This window comes from Eleutherodactylus coqui, chromosome 7 (genome assembly GCF_035609145.1).
Source record: "Eleutherodactylus coqui strain aEleCoq1 chromosome 7, aEleCoq1.hap1, whole genome shotgun sequence".
In the NCBI taxonomy this organism is placed as follows: domain Eukaryota; kingdom Metazoa; phylum Chordata; class Amphibia; order Anura; family Eleutherodactylidae; genus Eleutherodactylus; species Eleutherodactylus coqui.
The window spans coordinates 158669114-158689703 of NC_089843.1; the positions used below are offsets into that span (position 1 = coordinate 158669114).

At 42.7% G+C, this 20590-nt stretch overlaps 1 protein-coding gene across 1 annotated transcript in view; it reads left to right on the forward strand.

The window, feature by feature from the left end:
• The window catches only part of LOC136573612 (bifunctional heparan sulfate N-deacetylase/N-sulfotransferase 3-like), a 261734-nt gene extending 256957 nt beyond the window's left edge, over positions 1–4777 (forward strand). Inside the window, exon 13 of the mRNA XM_066574885.1 lies at positions 4448–4777. Within this exon, the coding sequence (XP_066430982.1) occupies positions 4448–4567 (120 nt within the window). The 3' untranslated portion in view covers positions 4568–4777. The remainder of the gene's footprint in view (positions 1–4447) is intronic.
• The last annotated feature ends 15813 nt before the right edge of the window (positions 4778–20590 follow it).

Below are 20590 nucleotides of genomic sequence, written 5' to 3' on the forward strand. Positions count from 1 at the left end.
AACAGAACTATTCTCACCCTGAGGATTTTGATGTACAGGTGGGACACATGAAAAGGAGACCTACAGAATGCAAATGATGTTGCTAAACAGAGAAGCTAAATCAATCTTGGAATTCGGGAGTAGATCTCCTGATGTTTTAAATACGAAATATGATGTTTTATTGCATTATTAATTTTAAGGCTTTTCCAAAGGCTTGTTACATGGCATTTACCTATTGGTGTTAATGGATCATGTGATGGTTTTTAATATGTATAGAAGCAACGTCCGTTCATTCAACAGGCAGTCATGCCTAACGACTGATGTCTGAAACATCCCTTTTGGCATGTGTAGTGATGGTGGCTTATTCTACAGTTGGACTGTCTCACATGACTGTATTGTAATTGCGCATTACCCGTACATAATACACTGTAGCAAGCAGCTATAGAATTACATTCTGCTGCTCATATATATTGAATGAAATACGCACGCAAGATAAATCACAGCATGTTGGTGTGTATTACACAGGTATATGCACTGAGATAGTCATGGGACTGACGGCCTGTAGCAAGCACACAATGTTCTTTGCATACTTGCTGCGTGCGTGTATTTTTTGGGCAACACGGGGCAACTTATAGCTGTCTGAAGCCGGCCTATGTATGTATTTTCTTAACATAAGGGCTTAAGAAGATGGGCGCATTCTCTGATACACTCGTCGCTTTGGAGCGTATTAGTGCATGAACCAGGTAAAATTATTTTTTTCTTTAACTATTCAAACTCTGCGAATTTGAAAAAAAAGCATGAAGATAGATCATGCCCTGTCTTTACTCACACATAGAAAAACTATATGCTAGAAAGATAGGGCAAGCCCTAGCTTTTTTCACATGCAGTATGAACGTGCGAGAATCCAAATAATAAAAAAAACAATTGAAATCAATATTTTCGTTTTCACAGATGTAAAGTGTGACAAAAACACGCCCATGTGTTTAAGCCCTCACTGTCTAAGGCCAACCTCACACTATCGCATTTGCGGGCGCAAAATCTGCGCCCACAACATGCAGCAAATAAAACTCATTGACTTCAATAAGTTCCTTCACAAGCGGCATGTTCTATTTTCGGGTGTAATTGCGCACCGTAGGCCCCTGTCTACATGAAATTGTGCACGGAGGCATGTGATTTTGTGGGGTTAAACTATGCTACTGGGCCTATTGGTTTTTACCCGCCTACCGAGTCAGCTGACCCGCCTACAAATTAACTGACCTGCTTACCGAGTCAGCTGACCCGCCTACATGGCGCTGCTGGGACTGCTTCTATGTGAGCATCCAGCAGAGCAATAAAGTACAGTAAAATGCACCGATCCAGGCGCAATAGCCTGCGATCATGCATCCTGCATAGTACATATATGCCTCGTGGCCGCCCTAACAAGGGTCATTGTAGTTTCCAAGATTCCTGGTGCTGGATATTCACTGTTATATTTGCCTCAGCGTATAACTGACTGTAGAATTTGCTTTCCGGCATCACCTTAACATTCATCCACATTAAACCTTTCCGCTAAACCTTCCAGCTTTCCCAAGTCCCTCTGTTATATTATATTATATTATCCTCAACAAAGTTTAAAATCATCTGCAAATAATGAAATTATAATCTGTAAACCCTCTAAATGGTCATTAGTAAACATATTAAAAAGAAGTGGGCCTAATATCCCAGTGGCACCCAACTTTTATTAGAAAGCCACTAGAGTAGCACTATGATAGTACAACCTATTGAATGCTACACAGTGTATCTGCGAGTGGGCTAATAATTCAGTGCGACATCTCACCATACTTTACATAATTAGCAAGCAACAGAACAACTTTCTTAGCAGCATGGTGTTACAATAATGATCTTGTTTTGTGTTATTTTCTCCATGGGTGCTGAAAATCTAGACATTTCTATAATTATATCTGTGTGTTATGTATAATGCTGTCATTACAATCACCTGTCTTATTCAAACCGTTAGGTAATTCGAGAAAACTAAATTTTTAATGAAGTGCTCGGCAATAAAAAAAAATGTGTTCTCCCCACGCGCTACTAATATTACTGGTAGTTTTCATCTTATTAAATGAAACATTGATCTTTAGCATGAAATGACTGAGCTGTTGGTTTATGTTTCTGATTTCGAAAGTTAATCATCCGCTTAATTTACACAGTATAGTAATTAGGGACGTTCTTCATGTATTCATAATAAGAGAATGCTATCTCTACTCTACAAGAGTAGAAAAATGTGCGAAATCCCGCAGCAAACAATGACTTTACTGGCTGCTATCCAGAATGATGGGATTTTTACAAGGTACGGTAATTGACAGGAGTAATGTGTATTTCTGAAGTGAGGGGGCTGGAAGTAAAACCCATAACATTATCACATTTGCCAGATTATGTATCTTTTGCACATATTTCCTGCATATATTACAGTAGCAGGTTCACGGTAAATCTTGACATACTAGTAAGTAGATGTCTTCCTCTGCTTTAAAGAGACTGTCACCTACCTGTTCTTGTGCTACTTAGTTCGTATTGCTTCTATTGCGTAGGGGAGTTGTTGACAGGTATTTTGTGTGATAACATGTTTTGTTTCTTGGAGAGCTGAATGGAGTAAACACCTGAGTTCAGACTAAGACCCAATTTACACGGAATCATATCATTCAAAAAATCGTTTAAGCTAGCGAAAGTGAATGATTTGTTCAATCCAAACACAGCCAATGACCGATGGATGAATGATATTGGTCACTTTTCATTGGTTGGTCATTTTATGGAGGCATAAAGATCATCGTTGGCTCGATCATTTACTGTTCTCTTTACAAATGATCGATCAGTCGTTATCAATCACTTGTACAGCGAATGTGAACGACTGAATGTTTTATAGTTTGAACGAGCCAACGATGCATCTGCTTGTTCAAGCAGGATGTCCGAGCGAATGAACTAACTGTGACATCATTCGCTTGTTCAAATGATAAATCGGCACGTCTAAATGAACTCTAAGGGGTAATTCACACGAATGTCATTTTGACGCAAAGTAGGCACATCAAAACAATCGCGTCTATTAGAACTAATGGTTTTCTATGGGTTGCTTCAGATCAATGATTTTTTGATGCGCCTAAAACAATCGCACCGTAAAAGATAGTACATTTGCTCTTTCTTTTAACTCCCGACTTTATTTTGCATCAAAAGATTGATCTTGTCTTATCTTTTGATGGTACAACGCAGGAGGCTCCATAGATTCCTATGGGAGGCGGCTGAGAAAAGGAGGGGGAGGGAGTTTAACAGCAGCTAGCACTCTTAAACAATGACAAGTGCCTCTAGGGAGACAATTAACGTGATTTAAGCAGTTCTGCTGACTAAGGGATTTCGGGAGTGCGGCGTCAGTTCACTGCAAGACTCTTCAGCCAGCTGTAAAAAATCACGGCTATTCTTCGTTCATTTGATTATATGCTCCAATTTAGCATGGCTATCAGAGCATCAAAATGATGCTCATGTACAGGAGGCTTAAAGCTGGACAGGCAATAGAGAGAAAAACTGAAATCTCCACTAGAGGTGCCATCAGCTGACAATCTCATGTATGTAGAGACTTGTTCACTGTCCCCCAAGTCAAATGTTGGGGAAGAGATCTTTTGGTGCCCGGAGTCATAAGCCGCTGCCAGAAGCTTATTCTTCACTCTCCATTGAAGTAAACAAGCATGCTCAGTCCAGCATGCACGTGTATTGGTAAAGTCCATAGAAATAGCTGTCAGCCAAACGATCATCCAACCAACAGCTATATTATATGTCCAGTAGATACAGTCAAAAAGTATGTTCACATGGCAGCTTTGTGCTGCATATTTGATGTGGAATCCATGCAGATTCCACATCAAATCTGTAGGAAATCTCTGCCAGCTAAGTGTTCCATTCATTTGAATGGGAATCGGTGCTATATAGTCTATGCCAAGTGGATTTTTTCCATGCACAGATATGACATCCATGTGTAAAAAAAAAGCTAAGTGGCATGCCATTTCTTTACCCACATTCTGCATAAAATCTATGTTGGAAAATCTGGACATGGATTTGCCCACTGAAAAGACCTATATTTGTACTCGGATCTGCAGCAAGCATAAGTGCAAGTCTGCAGCAGGAAACCGAGGCTCAGATACAGATTTCTGCAGCAGATATTGAGAAAAATATAATGCCGACTCTGTGGTAACCATGACCAATGACTGCCTTGCATCTATTCCCTTCCTCTTGTACATTTGGAAGATTAGGAAACATAGGAAGAGTGTGTTAGTATTCTGTCACCATGGAAACACATAAGTCTTTATAGGTGCTGCATGCAGAAAACACTTGGGTTATTTATAATCCAGACTATTTTCAAAGTTGCATTGAAGCCATAAAACTGTTGCAAATATGGACATAACCTTTAAGTATGCTTTATAATCATTGGTATGTTTATATTTTTTCTTTTTAGTGCAGAGCCTTCTTGTCAAGTTATTACCAAGACCACAATGTGGAATTATCAAAACTTTTACACAGACTTGGTCAACCTCTACCCTCATGGCTGAGACAAGAACTGCAGAAAATCAGATAGCACAGAGACTGATGGACCTTTAGATGTTTTGCATCCCTTCATTAATGTACTATTCACATGTTGGGAAGAATACCAGACAAACCCTGTTCTCCATATGCTGGCATGTGGATACCATGACACTCTAGTGGAGGACAATGGCAGGGGATAGCGTTCACCCTTGGCCTACTGCGAAGTCTGTGATGGACAATGACTGGTTGTTGCATAATTTTAGTGGTAATATTAAATCAAGTGGAAAATACATTTGATCATCTACTTTTACAATAAATATTTTCTTATGTTAATGAAAACCTATGTCAGATATTGATGATTGATGTTTTTCTATATGATACATGCTGATCCTATGGGTACATTATTCGAGCTTGTTGTATGCTGCTACTTCATTTGTTAGACCAAACTGGTTTATTTCTTTAAGTGTCTCTACTGCCAGTATTATGCAAAACAATTCCATTTTTGTAAGCAATTTAAGTGACCATTCCTATATCTGTCATAATGTATCAATTGTTTTATTACGTGATTTCCATCCATTATTAGAGTCATACTGTAGAAATTGTTTTGTACCGGGTTTGCACAATAGACACTCTTGAAATTAAACCTTTCTTCCTTAACTTATTGAGATAGTGGTTCAACATTCTTCATTTGCACATATACAGTATGCAAGTCACTTGATTATGATCAAGTCACAGGGATTTAAAAAAATATATTACCACAGTACAATGCCCATTTATTAAGGCGTTATCTACTTTAGACAATCCATTATACTTAGTAGCATCCCCAGAAATAATCTGATCACCTCCAACAATTGGCTGCAGATTTAACAGAGGTTCCAATGGGCGTATTAGTTTTTATGCACGCCTTGGCGCAACGTATTTGCGCTATGAGGCTTTTTTGCATGCATATTAGCGTATTTTACTGTACTATTTTGCACACACAGGTCATGTTTATTTGCACACAGCAGAAGAACACACCCTGATTTAAATGGCTATTTAGACCAATGAGTCCTAGATGTTCTTTTTTTCATGGAATTACACAGCATATTGTGCACGCATCTACACACCACCCTTAGACTTCGGGCTCCTTCACACGGGCACTGCGATTTTCGGCCGCCCGCATCGCGGCCGAAAATTGCATGAAGGGGAAGCAAGGTGCCGCAGCCTGGAATACTGTTGGCTGGGGGGAGAGAGTATGGCTCTGCTAAACTCCCTCCCCCTCTCCACTAGCTGCAGGCAAAGGAATGGGGCAGGAGCTTAGCAGAGCTAGTGTGCTAAACTCCCTCCACTCTCTGACCCTTGCCAGCTGCCAGCAATGGGACAGGGCGGGACTGGGCAGGAGTTTAGCAGAGCTAGTCCCTCCCCAACCTATGAGAGCTCCTGGGAGGGGGAGTGACTTTAGCCATGCAAGCCGCTGCTAGACTCCCTTCCCCTACCCTTTCCTGACAGCTCTTATAGGCTCCCATAGGGGTCTATGGGAATGGCCGGCGTATTCCAGCAAACGATAGGTCAAGACCTATCTTTTCCAGCCGGGCGTAAAAACGGCCGCCCGGAATGTCCACTATATGCGCTATCTTTTCCGGCTGGCTGATTTTACGCACTGCAAAATCAGCCATCTGAACAAAGGCATTGGAATCCATTGCATCAGATGGTCCCGATTTTGGGCCAGCGTTTGATCACGGCAAAAGTGCGACAACAAAATTCTCGTGTGAAGGCAGCCTTCCAAGAAGACCCTCGGTGCACACAAAAATAGAGCAGGTTCTATTTTTTATTATGTGCACGCAAAAAAGGAAATTAATATAAACCCATTGAAATCAATGGGTTCTATTCTCTGCGTATTGCGTGCGTAAATTTTACCTATGCAAATACGCCCATGTGAAAGAGCCCAAAGTGCTCAGTTCCTCTGCAGAGATTACACGGTGGGCATTTAAAGCAATGGATTATTCTTCTAATGCAAAAGGAAATCTTTAAACTAGCCAACCCCGTAACACATATCTAATGAGCAAGTTGTATTCTCTAGAGATCCTATAAGAAATTCTATAAGAAATGGCTAATTTTACTGTGGAAAATCCACAGCATTCCCGCACCTGTGAACATCCCCTTATATGGTAAAGCAATTCATTGAAAGCAGCTTTTACTACACTGTCTGAATTTCAATCCCACCATGCCTCAGGACAGACCAGGCATCTTAGAGTGTTTGCAGCAAAGAAGATGCTTTTTATTGTCTCCAACTGCTGAACAATGCAATCATTCTGAAGGAGACAGGGATAGGAAAGTGACAAGTGGTTTCGGAACACTTTTGAAAGTGATGGCAGCTACTGAGTGATGAGCAATTCCCATAAAGCCGCTTTCACATGAGCATATTTTTAATCCGTGGACCGTGTTTTGTGGGCTATTATATGGAGCGAATGAAAATCTATGAATCTATTTACATGGGCGTATTTTTCATGGCAGTGTTTTACAAATACAGCATGTGCTCCTTTTTTCCATTTCTGCTGAAAAATACACCTGTTATAGTCCATGGAGACTATTGATTAAAATATGGATGCATCCCTATGTTGCCAGTACTTGATCTGCATTTGCATTCATTGGTAGTATCTTTTATTAGGCAAACCATGGATCTGTATTTAGCCAGTAGAAAAAAAAAACAATGAAACTGCGACTTGCTGTGGTTTTTAATGCGGTTCAGTAAAGAAACAACCAAATAAACTATAACAAATCACTGTAAATATGTGTTTTATCCCATATGCGTTTTTTTGGGTGCTGTTTTTATGCAGTTCTAAATGCAAGTCAATAGCACCATCTGAATACAACCTTAGGGCTTATTTACATGAGCATATATATATAGGCAGGTGCTTCCATCTGAGCAGCCCCCTCCCCTTCCCTCCCACTCACTGACTCTCTGCTTCTTTTCTCCCCTCTGAGCAGTTTGCAATGGAAGTGGGTGGGATGGGGATGGAGCTAAGCTCTCACCCCCGCCCTGCCCATTGTTCATAGCCAGCAATGGGAGCAGGCGGGACAGAGCGGAGCTTAGCTCTGCCCAAATCCCACCCACTCCCATTGCAAATGCCAGAGTGTAGGAGAGAGGCAGAGAGCTGGTGAGTGGGAGGGAAGGGGGCAACTGCTTAGATGGAAGCATATATCGGTTGGCCATGAAAACGCCGGCCGATATACACTCGTGTAAATAAGCCCTTAGGCTGGATTAACATGACCATAAGCATGTTTATGTGTGCCCGCTGGAGTCGTAAAACATGTGAACGGGTGCACAAATCTAATGTTTGTGCACCCATACAGATGGCCCGCATATACGCCGAGGCCACAATGCCTTACCTCCCCCTCGCCAGCTCTCTGCCTCTCTCCTCTCCTCTGCCCTGTCACGCTGCTAAATTCCTTCCCACCTCCCTTCTCCAGCCGTTGTCATAGGTTCCCATAGGTATTCTGGCCAGGAAGATAGTTCTAAGACTATCTTTACTGCCCAACGTAAGAGAGCCCATTGCTATATTTGCCGACTGGGCGCTTTTACACCGCGGGAATACGCCTGTGTGATCTGATGTATTGGAATCCAATGCATCAGATAGTAGCGTTTAACAGCCGGCTATGAAAATGGCAGCAATACACACTTGTGTGAATAAACCCTAAGGCCTTATTCACACGACCATATATATGCAACTAATTTAGCCATAGATAGGCTAGACAGGTGCCTAATTTAGATTTTGGTCTATAGATTGCGTTTAGTATTTTGGTTACGAATCATAGAAAATAGCACGCAGCACACTTCAACTATGCCAGATAAGCGATCAAACTGCTGATGCAAAATTCACTATTATCCCATGAATCCACTGGTGCTATATCTATAAATGTAAAAGGATATGATAGTATTGAAAGGGTTGTCAAAAATGCAAAGGTCTTTTAATCCTCCATTACAGAAGGGCAATATTTTAACACTACAAAGTCCTTGTCAAGTATTCAAGTGAATGGAGCCGAGCTATAAAATCAAATGTAGCCCATGGTCTTGGTAAAAAAATACCCTATTCAGTTTTCTCTTTTTATGATACAACATCTTTAAGTACATTGTTATTTCTCAGATGATAACACAGGCTTAAATGGGTTGTCCAGTTACCGAACAACATCCCTTCATTAGTATTCACTGTAGTAAAAAAAAACTCATCAGTACTTACCCTCTCTCACTGCCACCAGGATCTAACATTGGGGTCCCAGCATTTTATGTGAAGCCGGAGTTCAGGAATGTGACACTGCAGTCTCTGATTGGTTGCAGTGATCTTCTGATGATGTCAGCTGTCATAACAAATGCTGGGACCACAGCGGGGCTACAGCACTGGATACGAGCGGTGGCTGAGGGCTAAATACTAATTAGTTCGGTTTTTTTTCCTAAAGGCAGCCATATTAAAGGGATTTTGGAATCACTTTAAGGCCGATCTCACACGGACGGATTTGAATTGCTGACCCGCGATCATCACCCGCGGAGACGATCTTTGATATTCCACACACAAATAGAACATTTGCATAACCGCTCAGCAGAAATAAAATCATAGCATATTCTACTTTTGTGCAAACTCCACACGGTTGGCTTTGAATGAAGTCAATAGAAGCCGTCCGATTAGTGGACATTGCGGATAGGCCGAGGGTACCTGTGTCATTGTCTAGCAACGGAGCGGAAAATACTAATTTTTTATTTTTTTTTACATCTCTACTGTGCATGACCAACGCTGAGTGTCCTCGGTCATCCGTAGTACAAGAAAATATGGTATGTGGGGTTGCCGGTCACGGTATGAGACAGATTCTGCTGTGGTCTCCCGCATACGGTATCCGGCCCATCCAGGTGAGACCGACCTAAGATAAAATAATTTTTATTTCTTAATACAGTAGTTAATTAAAGAAATAAGAGACCCAAAAACACACAAAGTTGTTATTATGCAAAATATAGATTGAACAACCACAGAGCATTAAAGCGAGCCTCCGATCCGATCCTGGACAAACAAAGATGACCACAGCAGTTGTCTGACTCCCTGACGCACACTGCATATTAGTATGCAACAGTAGTTGAAGTCTAAGATTAAAGTACCGTGTAGCATCTTAAACTATGATGCATACTAAGGGCTCAGTTAGACAGGCAAATTTTTCACGCATGTATAGGTGCTGGGAAAAAAAACAGCCGTGCCAGGCAAGCAAATGTATTTGCTCAGCAACAGCATGAGCCATGCTATGCTTATGTTGGAAGACTAGGAGAACAGGAGCTTCCGCAAAAATATCAGGTTTCCTGGCCTTCTAGAATCTATGGTGAAAGAGGCACTTTCTACAGTAGCCCTCCAAGTTTTCCAATCCCTGCTGGGGAACACGAAGGCAGAAACAGAGCCTTGTGCTCTAAACCCTCTGCCTCGGAGCCTCCTATGGATGTCATTTGTGGCCTTTTAAGTTATGTAGATAACTCTGCCATACTTCAAAAAGCAAGGGAGACTCAGAACATCAACTTTGAAGGCACCAAAATCACCATATTTTAGGATCTGTCTCCAAGCACATTAAGCAAAAGGCGCGTCCTCAAGCCTCTGACAGACACCCTCAAAGCCACAAAAATTCCGATAAGATGGCTCTTCTTCTTTGGTCTGGCGCTCTTCAAGGATGGCAACCAAATCACTATTAGATCACCTGCTGACTTAAGCAAAGCCTGGGAGAAGCTGGACATCCCGTCATGGTTGCCAATTCACCTCAATAATAAATTTCCAGTGCTTCCACCACCAGAACAATGGAAGCTTCACTCTAAGTTTAAGTCTCCAAAGAACAAATACTCAACTACAATTCAGGAATATTCTCTGTGAAATATATTCTTTTGTTCTCTTTCTCTCCCATTTTCAAGCAGACAAACTCCCTGAATGATTTGTTACGAACTTGAGCGGAACTTGGTCGTTATGCAAAAGTACTGTAATCGTGAGTTATCTATGTAGTGCACCCACAGACCACTTTGAGTGCAATGTATGGTATACACAACTGGGGGTTCTCCCGATTCCTGCCCGTGCTACTGGCCCCTTGAGTGCGAGTGCTTCCTCACGGCTAGTAGTGGGGGCCCCAGGTGGATTCCCAGCACACACCTTCATTTCTCGCCCTTTGCTTTATATGACGTATTGTTTGCACGATTGGGCCCCCCCTCCACCTGTGCAGTTGCATATGACCCGTTGCTCATGGCTGGCTGTGGGCGTGGGACCCAGGGTGGATTCCCGGCTCATGTTCTTTTCCCCCATCACTCACTTTATAACTATTGCTGCAGTGAATGATGTACCCTGTTGGGTATTCTCTCAGCTTCTGCCATGCCGCTTGCCCCTTGTGGGTACTGGGGGGACTCCCGGCGCATGCCTTCATTTCCCGCCCTTTGCTTTCTGTGGTATATTGCTTGCACAACAGGGGGTCCCCCTGGCTCCCACTCGTGCCGTTGGTCCCTTGCATAAGAGCGGTTGCTCATGGTCGGCTGTGGGGGTGGGCCCCCATGGTGGATTTCCAGCTCATATCTTCATTCCACACCTCACGCTTTATAACTATTGCTGCAATGTAAGACATGCGCGGTTAGAGGTTTTCCCAAGCTCTCGCCCATGCTGCCTGTCCTGTGCATAAGCGGACGGCCCGTGGCCTACGGCGGAGCATTGAGTAGCTTCCGGGTTACACCTTACCCTGCACCTTTTGTACCATACACACTGCTGCATGCCAATATTGTAACTTACAATGCCCCATAGACCCTTAGAGGATATTGCAAACTTTCTCTGCTGGAGTCATCCAGTGGATAAAGAAGTTTGAGTTTCTGGCCTCTTAATTCCCCCTGGGCGTAATATTAATACATGTACATGTTAGCAAGACAAGCGCTGTGGAATAAGTTGGTGCTATACAAATAACGATTATTATTATCTCCCGGGTGATAAGTGGGCAATGCTGGAAGGAGCCCGTGTGGGGGTTGCGGGGGGCCACAAACTGAACATTAGCCTGTAGCATCCTATGTACTTAGCAAATATTGATATCACCCTTAGTTCCCTGTGGTTTGTGCGAGTTTGAAGCGCAATGCAGTGCACACACCATAACCCCACTAAGACCAGTTGGGTGCAAACTATCTGCATCTAAATTGGGTTTCAACCTACAATGAAACCTACAAAACACTTACTTCAAAAGAACCAGCACCCTGTTAGCTATATTAACCTTTAAAACCATATGTTGGCAGTTGCCTATTTTGTATATGAGTTGTTCCACCTCTCCTACCCTACTAGTCATCATTCCTCTAGCCCTATCTGGAGACAAACTATTTTGTTATCCACATATTCCTGATTACTTGGGCCAACATTAAATGCATGTCCCACAATGCAAGAGGGATGAACACTCCCCCAAAAAGGAACCACATATTTAATATGCAGAAACTTAAATTGAACATAATATTTGTCCAGGAAATTCACTTTAGACACAACCACTTCCCCAAGCTACCAGGTCACTACCTATTTGTGAAAGGAACTCTCTCTAACACTAACATTTCATTGGTAAATCTCTATGCCTCAAACAAAAATCAAATCCATGGCTAATCAACATGCTCAATAAATTCAATGACTTCGCTGAAGGCCTAATGGTAATTGGTGGAGACTTCAACACAATTCTCGACCCATTACTTGACAGTACTTCAAAAGCTCCCTCGACTTCATTAAAGTGCCTAAACAAGCTCAGGAACGTAATTACAGACTTAACTAATGGAGAACTCTCTCCATCCTGACACAAAAGATTTCACTTATCACTCCCAAGTCCATGCCACGCTAAATAGAAATGACTATTTCCTGATCTCAGACAAACACATTCAGGCCCTTGTAGACGTGGAAATTGGCGCAACCACGGTGTCAGACCACACGCCAATTCATTTGACAATATCCATTTTCAGCCTCCCTATCAGAAAATGGACGTGGTGCTTAAAGAACACACTTCTAGAAGACAATAGACATACTCCCCTTTTGTCTAACAAATGTAAAGAATTTTTTGGACCTAATGAATCCCAGAGATTTCCCCTTCCATGATCTGGGAAACCCATAAAGCATTTATAAGAGAAGAATTAATTGCACTTAGGGCTAGGGTTAAGAAATTGAGGGAGAAGGAACTAGACTCGCTTCTAGCCCAAATATCCAGTCTCGAAAAACTTCATAAATTATCGATGCAAGATGACACGCTAGCAGACCTTAAAATCCTGAGAAACAAATTAAAGGACTTATTAAATACAAAATCAGCAAAAACGCTCTTCTCTTCTAAGTTTAAAATTTATGCACATGGGGACAAAGGAACCAAAGCAATGTCTAGACTAATTATTAGGCAAAGAGTAAAAACATTAATTCATAAAATTAAAAGAGCAACTGGACATACACTAACCTCAATATCAGATATCGCCACTGAATTTAAAACATATTACAAAACCCAATATACTGTAACTGGGCAAAAAAAGACAAAATAAACCCTAACACATCAGACACCTCCCCGACTACCTCTTTCCTAGACTCCCTGCACTTTCCCACACTCTCGCCAAAGGAAAGAGCACAACTATTAAAACCATTCACAATTCAGAAAGTGACTCAAGTACTCGCATCTATACCCAATGGCAAAAGCCCTGGTCTGCATGGATTCACTGTGAATTACTACAAAACGTTCCCAGAAATCCTACTTCCTCACTTTGTTAATCTCTGCAATTCACTAATAGAAGGAGGCCAACTGTCCAAACAAGCTCTAGAAACATATATAACGCTGATCCCGAAGGAATGGAAAGATCACGGACAATGTAGTAATTATCGCCTCATATCTTTATTAAATACAGATCTCAAGCTTTGGGAAAAACTAATTTCCCACTGCATCTCCCCAATCCATACAAAACTGATACATCCTGACAAAGTCGGATTCGTCCCTGGCAGAGAAGGGAAACACAACACCTCACGCCTCATCCATGCAACCTTCTACACAAGAACGAAAAAGCTACCGTTTATCCTCCTGGGCACTGACACCGAAAAGGCTCTTGATAGGATCATTTGAAATCATATGGAAGCAGTGCTATGCAGATTTGACTTTCCACCACAAATCATAGCAGCCATTATCATGCTTTATTCCACTCCCATAGCAGGAATTTTAATAAACGGCACACTCTCAAAGCATTTTACAATGAGCAACGGCACTAGACAGGGGTGTCCCCTCTCCCCAACTCTATTTGCCTAGGTGATGGAGACGCTCCTCAAAAAAATTGGACAGTCGCCTGACATAAAAGGCTTAAAAATAGGAGACATCACACATACAACAGCAGCATTTACAGATGATTAGTTAATAATAATAACCAATCCCAGGAGAACTTTTCCTGCACTCTTTGGTATCTTCAATATTTATGGTAATCTTTTTAATTTTAAAATCAATTATAACAAATGCGAAGCACTAAATGTAAGCATTCCTGCACAGCTCCTAGGCATAGTAAAACATCTTTCACCCTTCAAATGGCCCACCTCTGGGATCAAGTATCTAGGTACTACATTAAGTGCATCTTGCTTATTTAAACTCAATTATTCACCATTAATCAAAAGAGTCCAAGACCAACTAACACACCTGAATATAGCTTTTATCTCCTGGATGGGCAGGAAAAGTCTAGTTGCATCCTATATTATGCCAACTATTCTTTATACTATTCAAATTGTCCCTATGCCTATCCCCAAATCATTCTTCCAAAAATTGCATCAGCTTCTCAGTACTTACATCTGGAATAATCACAAACCACGCCTAGCCCATGCCTATCTAACCGAAAAGAAACAACAAGGTGGATTCTACCTCCAGGATGCTCAAAATTACCATAGGGCAATACACACCACCAGATGGATCTCCTTGGTAAACCCGAACACAAGCCTCCAGTTGTTCTGCCTGTAAAGTGACCTCCTAAACACAGGGGTCTACTGCCTCCTCTGGTCTAACCAAAAAATACAAATGCATAACAAGTTACCGTATATACCGGCGTATAAGACGACTTTTGAACCCCGAAAAATCTGCTCTGAAGTCGGGGGTCGTCTTATGCGCCTGTAATACAAAAAAAAAAAGTGTAAAAAAAAAAAATCATTACTCACCTCCCCCGGCGTTCTGTCGCGCTCCGGCAGGATGTCGCTCGCTCCTCGTCCCCGGCGCAGCATTGCTTTCTGAATGTGGGGCTTGAAATCCCCGCCTCCAGAAAGCTAATACACACGCCGTCAGCCAGTTACAGCCATTCAATGACAGCATTGAATGGCTGTGATTGGCTAAAACACACGTGGCTTCAGCCAATCACACTATTCAATGACATCATTGAATGGCTGTGATTGGCTGAAGGCGCACGTGTGTTAGCAATCACACCCATTCAATGATGTCATTGAATAGTGTGATTGGCTGAAGCCACGTGTGTTTTAGCCAATCACAGCCATTCAATGATGTCATTGAATGGATGTAACTGGCTGACGGCGTGTGTATTAGCTTTCTGGATGCGGGGATTTCAAGCCCCGCATTCAGAAAGCAATGCTGCGCCGGGGACGAGGAGCGAGCGACATCCTGCCGGAGCGCGACAGAACGCCGGGGGAGGTGAGTACTGATTTTTTTTTTCTCCACTGTAATACCGGCATATAAGGTGAAAGTTGGGGGGTCGTCTTATACGCCCCGTCGCCTTATACGCCGGTATATACGGTAATAAGCCAAGCCACTCATGCGACGATCAAGGTAATTAGAGAATTACGTCAAAATGGAACAGGGTCTGATAAACTCTCCCTCTTTACTCCAGCTTCCCTAATACCCTTCATTATGGGGAAGACATCTTTACCAGCATCCCACATCTGGAAAGAAATGTCTATGACAATTCATGACATCCTAAAAGGCCCCCAAATCACTAAATTAGAACAAAATGAACCCCTTATTCCATGCCATAAACCCAACTTCTTGGAAGCCTTGAATCTATATAAATCATTCTCAAGATTCCATGATCTATACCATAACAAATTAAGGGATCCATTATGGTTTGAAACCTATCTATCACTTCCGAATCCCTACAAAAAAGTAATCTCTAAGCTTCACAAGGGAGTGCTCTTAGACTCAGCACTGTGCAAACCATGGTTTTTGAGAGAATGGGAAAAGGAATTAAACATTACCCTGTCCAAAGATGACACAGACAAAATCCTGAGCAACTCTCACGGTTTCTCAAGATGTATTCGGATTCAAGAAAGCTCCTTCAAGCTTCTAACAAGATGGTATAAAACACCCCATCAACTATTTAAACTTAATTTAGCTCCCTCTGATTGCTGCTAGAGATGCAGCCTCCAGGGTGGCACCATCTTCCATATTTGGTGGAATTGCCCCTTATTGGAAGCAAATATTCTCCCAAATCAATAAAACTTCCTCAACCTTGCAAAATTTTGCACCAGAAGTATTATTGTGGCTCCCATCTGAAAATTTTACCCCAAGGAAAGACAGCTTGCCAACAATCTTACTAACTGTAGCCAAACTACTCAGTCCTTTATCGTGGCGAAACAATGGACCCCCTTCTCTAACCCAGTGGAAAAACAAAATACATTAAATGTTCCGCTTTGAGGAACTCATGAGTTGGGAGAACGGTACCAGACCTAAATTCTTGAACACATGGTCTGGTCACCATGGATTGAATTTAAAAAACAAGCAGATGGCCATACACCATCATCTAGATTCACCCAATCTCCCTCATCCTCTAACATAGTCACTCCAGATACTTGAGGTCTCTCAAACAGTCTTTGGAAATATTCCCATTACTAGCTAATAATAACTCTCCAGACTAGAAATTCTCAAAAACTAGCCTAGATGACAAAGCCCACCCCACCCTCCCTCTTTACTGGTTCATAAATTATTGTTATATAGTTAAAAATAAGATCATTAGTTCTTGCAATGGTAGCAAAGTAGATTCCGATCAGAGTCAAATTTGATAAGCGTATTAACGTATTGTAATCGATTGTTTCTTATATGAGACCTGTGTGTCTCAATCACAATGTTTCATAACTTCATTCATGCTTGACCCACCTGCTTTGATGTACATTATACAATGCAGATTTGTTTGTTTCCAACATACTTTCCTAATAAAAATAGATCGTTTAAAAAAATTGACACTTATTTCAACAAAAGGCATGGAAAAAAAGTCAAATAAAGTTTGCAGCAAATGTAGTTGGTGCAAGCCACCAGTTACATCCATACATCCTGTCATTACACTATTGTGCTGAAATGAGAATCCTAGATGATGCAGAAAATTGCATTTGGTGGGCAGAATCCTGAATATAGTGTAGCTATAAAAAGCTAATTTCACCTACTGTTATGTCTATTTATAGTATATTAATGCCAGTATAACCATTGCACTGTCTCTGAGACAAATGTTTTATCACAAGGATTATTACTAAATGGATTAGATTAGATGTCATCTAAGGAGACTCTTCTGTTTATTATCATGGAGTACATGCTATTTTTAATAGGTTTTATCAGAAGAAAATATGCACTGTAGTCTTATGGCAATTTTACGCTTTCAATCATTCGCAGTGATTAAGAAACACTTTATCTCTCTTTCTGTTTCCACTTCTTCTACTTTTGAAGCCTGAACTAAGTATTTATAAATAAGTACAGTTGCAAGAAAAAGTAAATGAACCTTTTGGCATTACCTGGATTTCTGCATTGATCACTATTAAAATGTAGTCTGATTATTATCTAAGTGAGGCTGGGCTCACGCGAACGGGTCAGATTACTCATGCGATTACCGCAGCAGAAGACCTGCAATACATCGCGGAAAGTATCTGAAAATGCTTGTGGAAGATCATGGATGCAATCGTTTTTCCCACATGGATGTAGCAATGTGCAGAATATCATCAACTCCGGCCTACATTCTGGTTTTTCTGTCTATCTTGCTATGAAGTACTGAGCGAATCCGTCCCTCATGTGTTAATTATGTATGGGCGAAGGAGCATTCAAATATATTGACTTCAAAAAATAAAATAGAGCATGCTGGGGTTTTTGTTCCACTTGAGAAATCCACAATTCCTACCCGCATGTCGGAGAGAACCAGTGAAAGTTCATGCCTTTCAATGCCTGCGTATTGCCGCATATCGTCCGCGGATGGAGATTACAGAATCTGCAATTAAATATACCTGTGGGAGCCCAGCCTGATTATTATTGACAAACACAATCTAACTAAACTAATAACGCACATTTTGACTATTCATGTCTTTTGTTCAACAAATTGAGTAAACATCCACAGTGCAAGTAGAAAAAGTAAGTGAACCTCTGTGTTAGGCCTTGTTAAGATGAGTGCTGTTTTAGCGCAGCATAAGTGCGTGAAAAGATAGTGGCTATACTGCACTAAAGATCGAGTGTAAAGGGTGATTTCCAGCTAATTTAATTAGCTGTCAAATTGCCCATTCACACGATCAGGAGTGCGTGGTGCGTGTTATCCAACTCCCATAGGAGTCTATGGTAAGCACACACCAAAGATAGGTCAAGTCCTATCTTTTCACGCACCACGGACCTTATATGCTAGTATTGCAGTTGCATGTTCTATCTTTGTTAGGTGTGAGTATTTAGTGAGTCTAAAATTCCTTCATCTGTACGGTTCTATAGGAAACCATTGGTTACAATAGAAGCGCTTTCTTTGCTTGCCTCTAATGTGTTAAAACAGCGCTCGTGTGAATTTTTCAGGGACTGGGCTTTGTATACCTTTATTTAGTGAACAAAGCACCTGTGAAACCCATACTTCCAATCTCATCCCGTTAATTGAAACACCTTTTGACAATTAGCTCTTGGAGAAGCCATTCACTTACTTTCTCTTTGCATTGTGGATGTTTATTATTAGAGATGAGCGAACACCAAAATGTTCGGGTGTTCGTTATTCGTAACGAACTTCCCGTGATGCTCGAGGGTTCGTTTCGAACAACGAACCCCATTGAAGTCAATGGGCGACCAGAACATTTTTGTATTTCGCCGATGCTCGCTAAGGTTTTCATGTGTGAAAATCTGGGCAATTCAGGAAAGTGATGGGAATGACACAGTGACGGATAGGGCAGGCGAGGGGCTACATGTTGGGCTGCATCCTAAGTTCACAGGTCCCACTATTAAGCCACAATAGCGGCAAGAGTGGGCCCCCCCCCCTCCCAACAACTTTTACTTCTGAAAAGCCCTCATTAGCATGGCATACCTTTGCTAAGCACCACACTACCTCCAACAAAGCACAATCACTGCCTGCATGACACTCCACTGCCACTTCTCCTGAGTTACATGCTGCCCAACCGCACCCCCTCCCCCCCACAGCGCACACCAAAGTGTCCCTGCGCAGCCTTCAGCTGCCCTCATGCCACACCACGCTCATGTCTATTTAGAATTGCGTCTGCCATGACGAGGGACCTCAGGCATACACTGCAGAGGTTGGCACGGCTAGGCAGCGACCCTCTTTAAAAGTGGCGGAGCGATAGCCCACAATGCTGTACAGAAGCAATGAGAAATAGAATCCTGTGCCACCGCCATCAGGAGCTGCACACGTGGGCATAGCAATGGGGAACCTATGTGCCACACACTATTCATTCTGTCAAGGTGTCTGCATGCCCCAGTCAGACCGGGCTTTTTAATTCATAGACACAGGCAGGTACAACTCCCTATTGTGAAGTCCCTGTCGACCCACAGCATGGGTGGCTCCCTGGAACCCACCGGCGGTACACAGAAATATCCCATTGCATTGCCCAACACAGCTGAGGTAGTAATGTCGTGCTTAATGCAGGTGGGCTTCGGCCCACACTGCATGCCCCAGTCAGACTGGGGTTCTTTACAAGTGGACACATGTAGGTTTAACTCCCTGTGGACCCACTGCCTGGGTGGGTGCCAGGAAGCCACCGGCGGTACATAGAAATATCCCATTGCATTGCCCAACACAGCTGAGGTAGTAATGTCGTGCGTAATACAGGTGGGCTTCGGCCCACACTGCATGCCCCAGTCAGACGGGTTCTTTAGAAGTGTACAGATGTATTAAAAACTCAGTGTGCACCTACAGCATGGGTGGCTCCCTGGAACCCACCGGCGGTACACAAAAATATCCCATTGCATTGCCCAACACAGCTGAGGTAGTAATGTCGTGCGTAATACAGGTGGGCTTCGGCCCACACTGCATGCCCCAGTCAGACTGGGGTTCTTTACAAGTGGACACATGTAGGTTTAACTCCCTGTGGACCCACTGCCTGGGTGGGTGCCAGGAAGCCACCGGCGGTACATAGAAATATCCCATTGCATTGCCCAACACAGCTGAGGTAGTAATGTCGTGCGTAATACAGGTGGGCTTCGGCCCACACTGCATGCCCCAGTCAGACGGGTTCTTTAGAAGTGTACAGATGTATTAAAAACTCAGTGTGCACCTACAGCATGGGTGGCTCCCTGGAACCCACCGGCGGTACACAAAAATATCCCATTGCATTGCCCAACACAGCTGAGGTAGTAATGTCGTGCGTAATACAGGTGGGCTTCGGCCCACACTGCATGCCCCAGTCAGACGGGTTCTTTAGAAGTGTACAGATGTATTAAAAACTCAGTGTGCACCTACAGCATGGGTGGCTCCCTGGAACCCACCGGCGGTACACAAAAATATCCCATTGCATTGCCCAACACAGCTGAGGTAGTAATGTCGTGCGTAATACAGGTGGGCTTCGGCCCACACTGCATGCCCCAGTCAGACGGGTTCTTTAGAAGTGTACAGATGTATTAAAAACTCAGTGTGCACCTACAGCATGGGTGGCTCCCTGGAACCCACCGGCGGTACACAAAAATATCCCATTGCATTGCCCAACACAGCTGAGGTAGTAATGTCGTGCGTAATACAGGTGGGCTTCGGCCCACACTGCATGCCCCAGTCAGACTGGGGTTCTTTACAAGTGGACACATGTAGGTTTAACTCCCTGTGGACCCACTGCCTGGGTGGGTGCCAGGAAGCCACCGGCGGTACATAGAAATATCCCATTGCATTGCCCAACACAGCTGAGGTAAC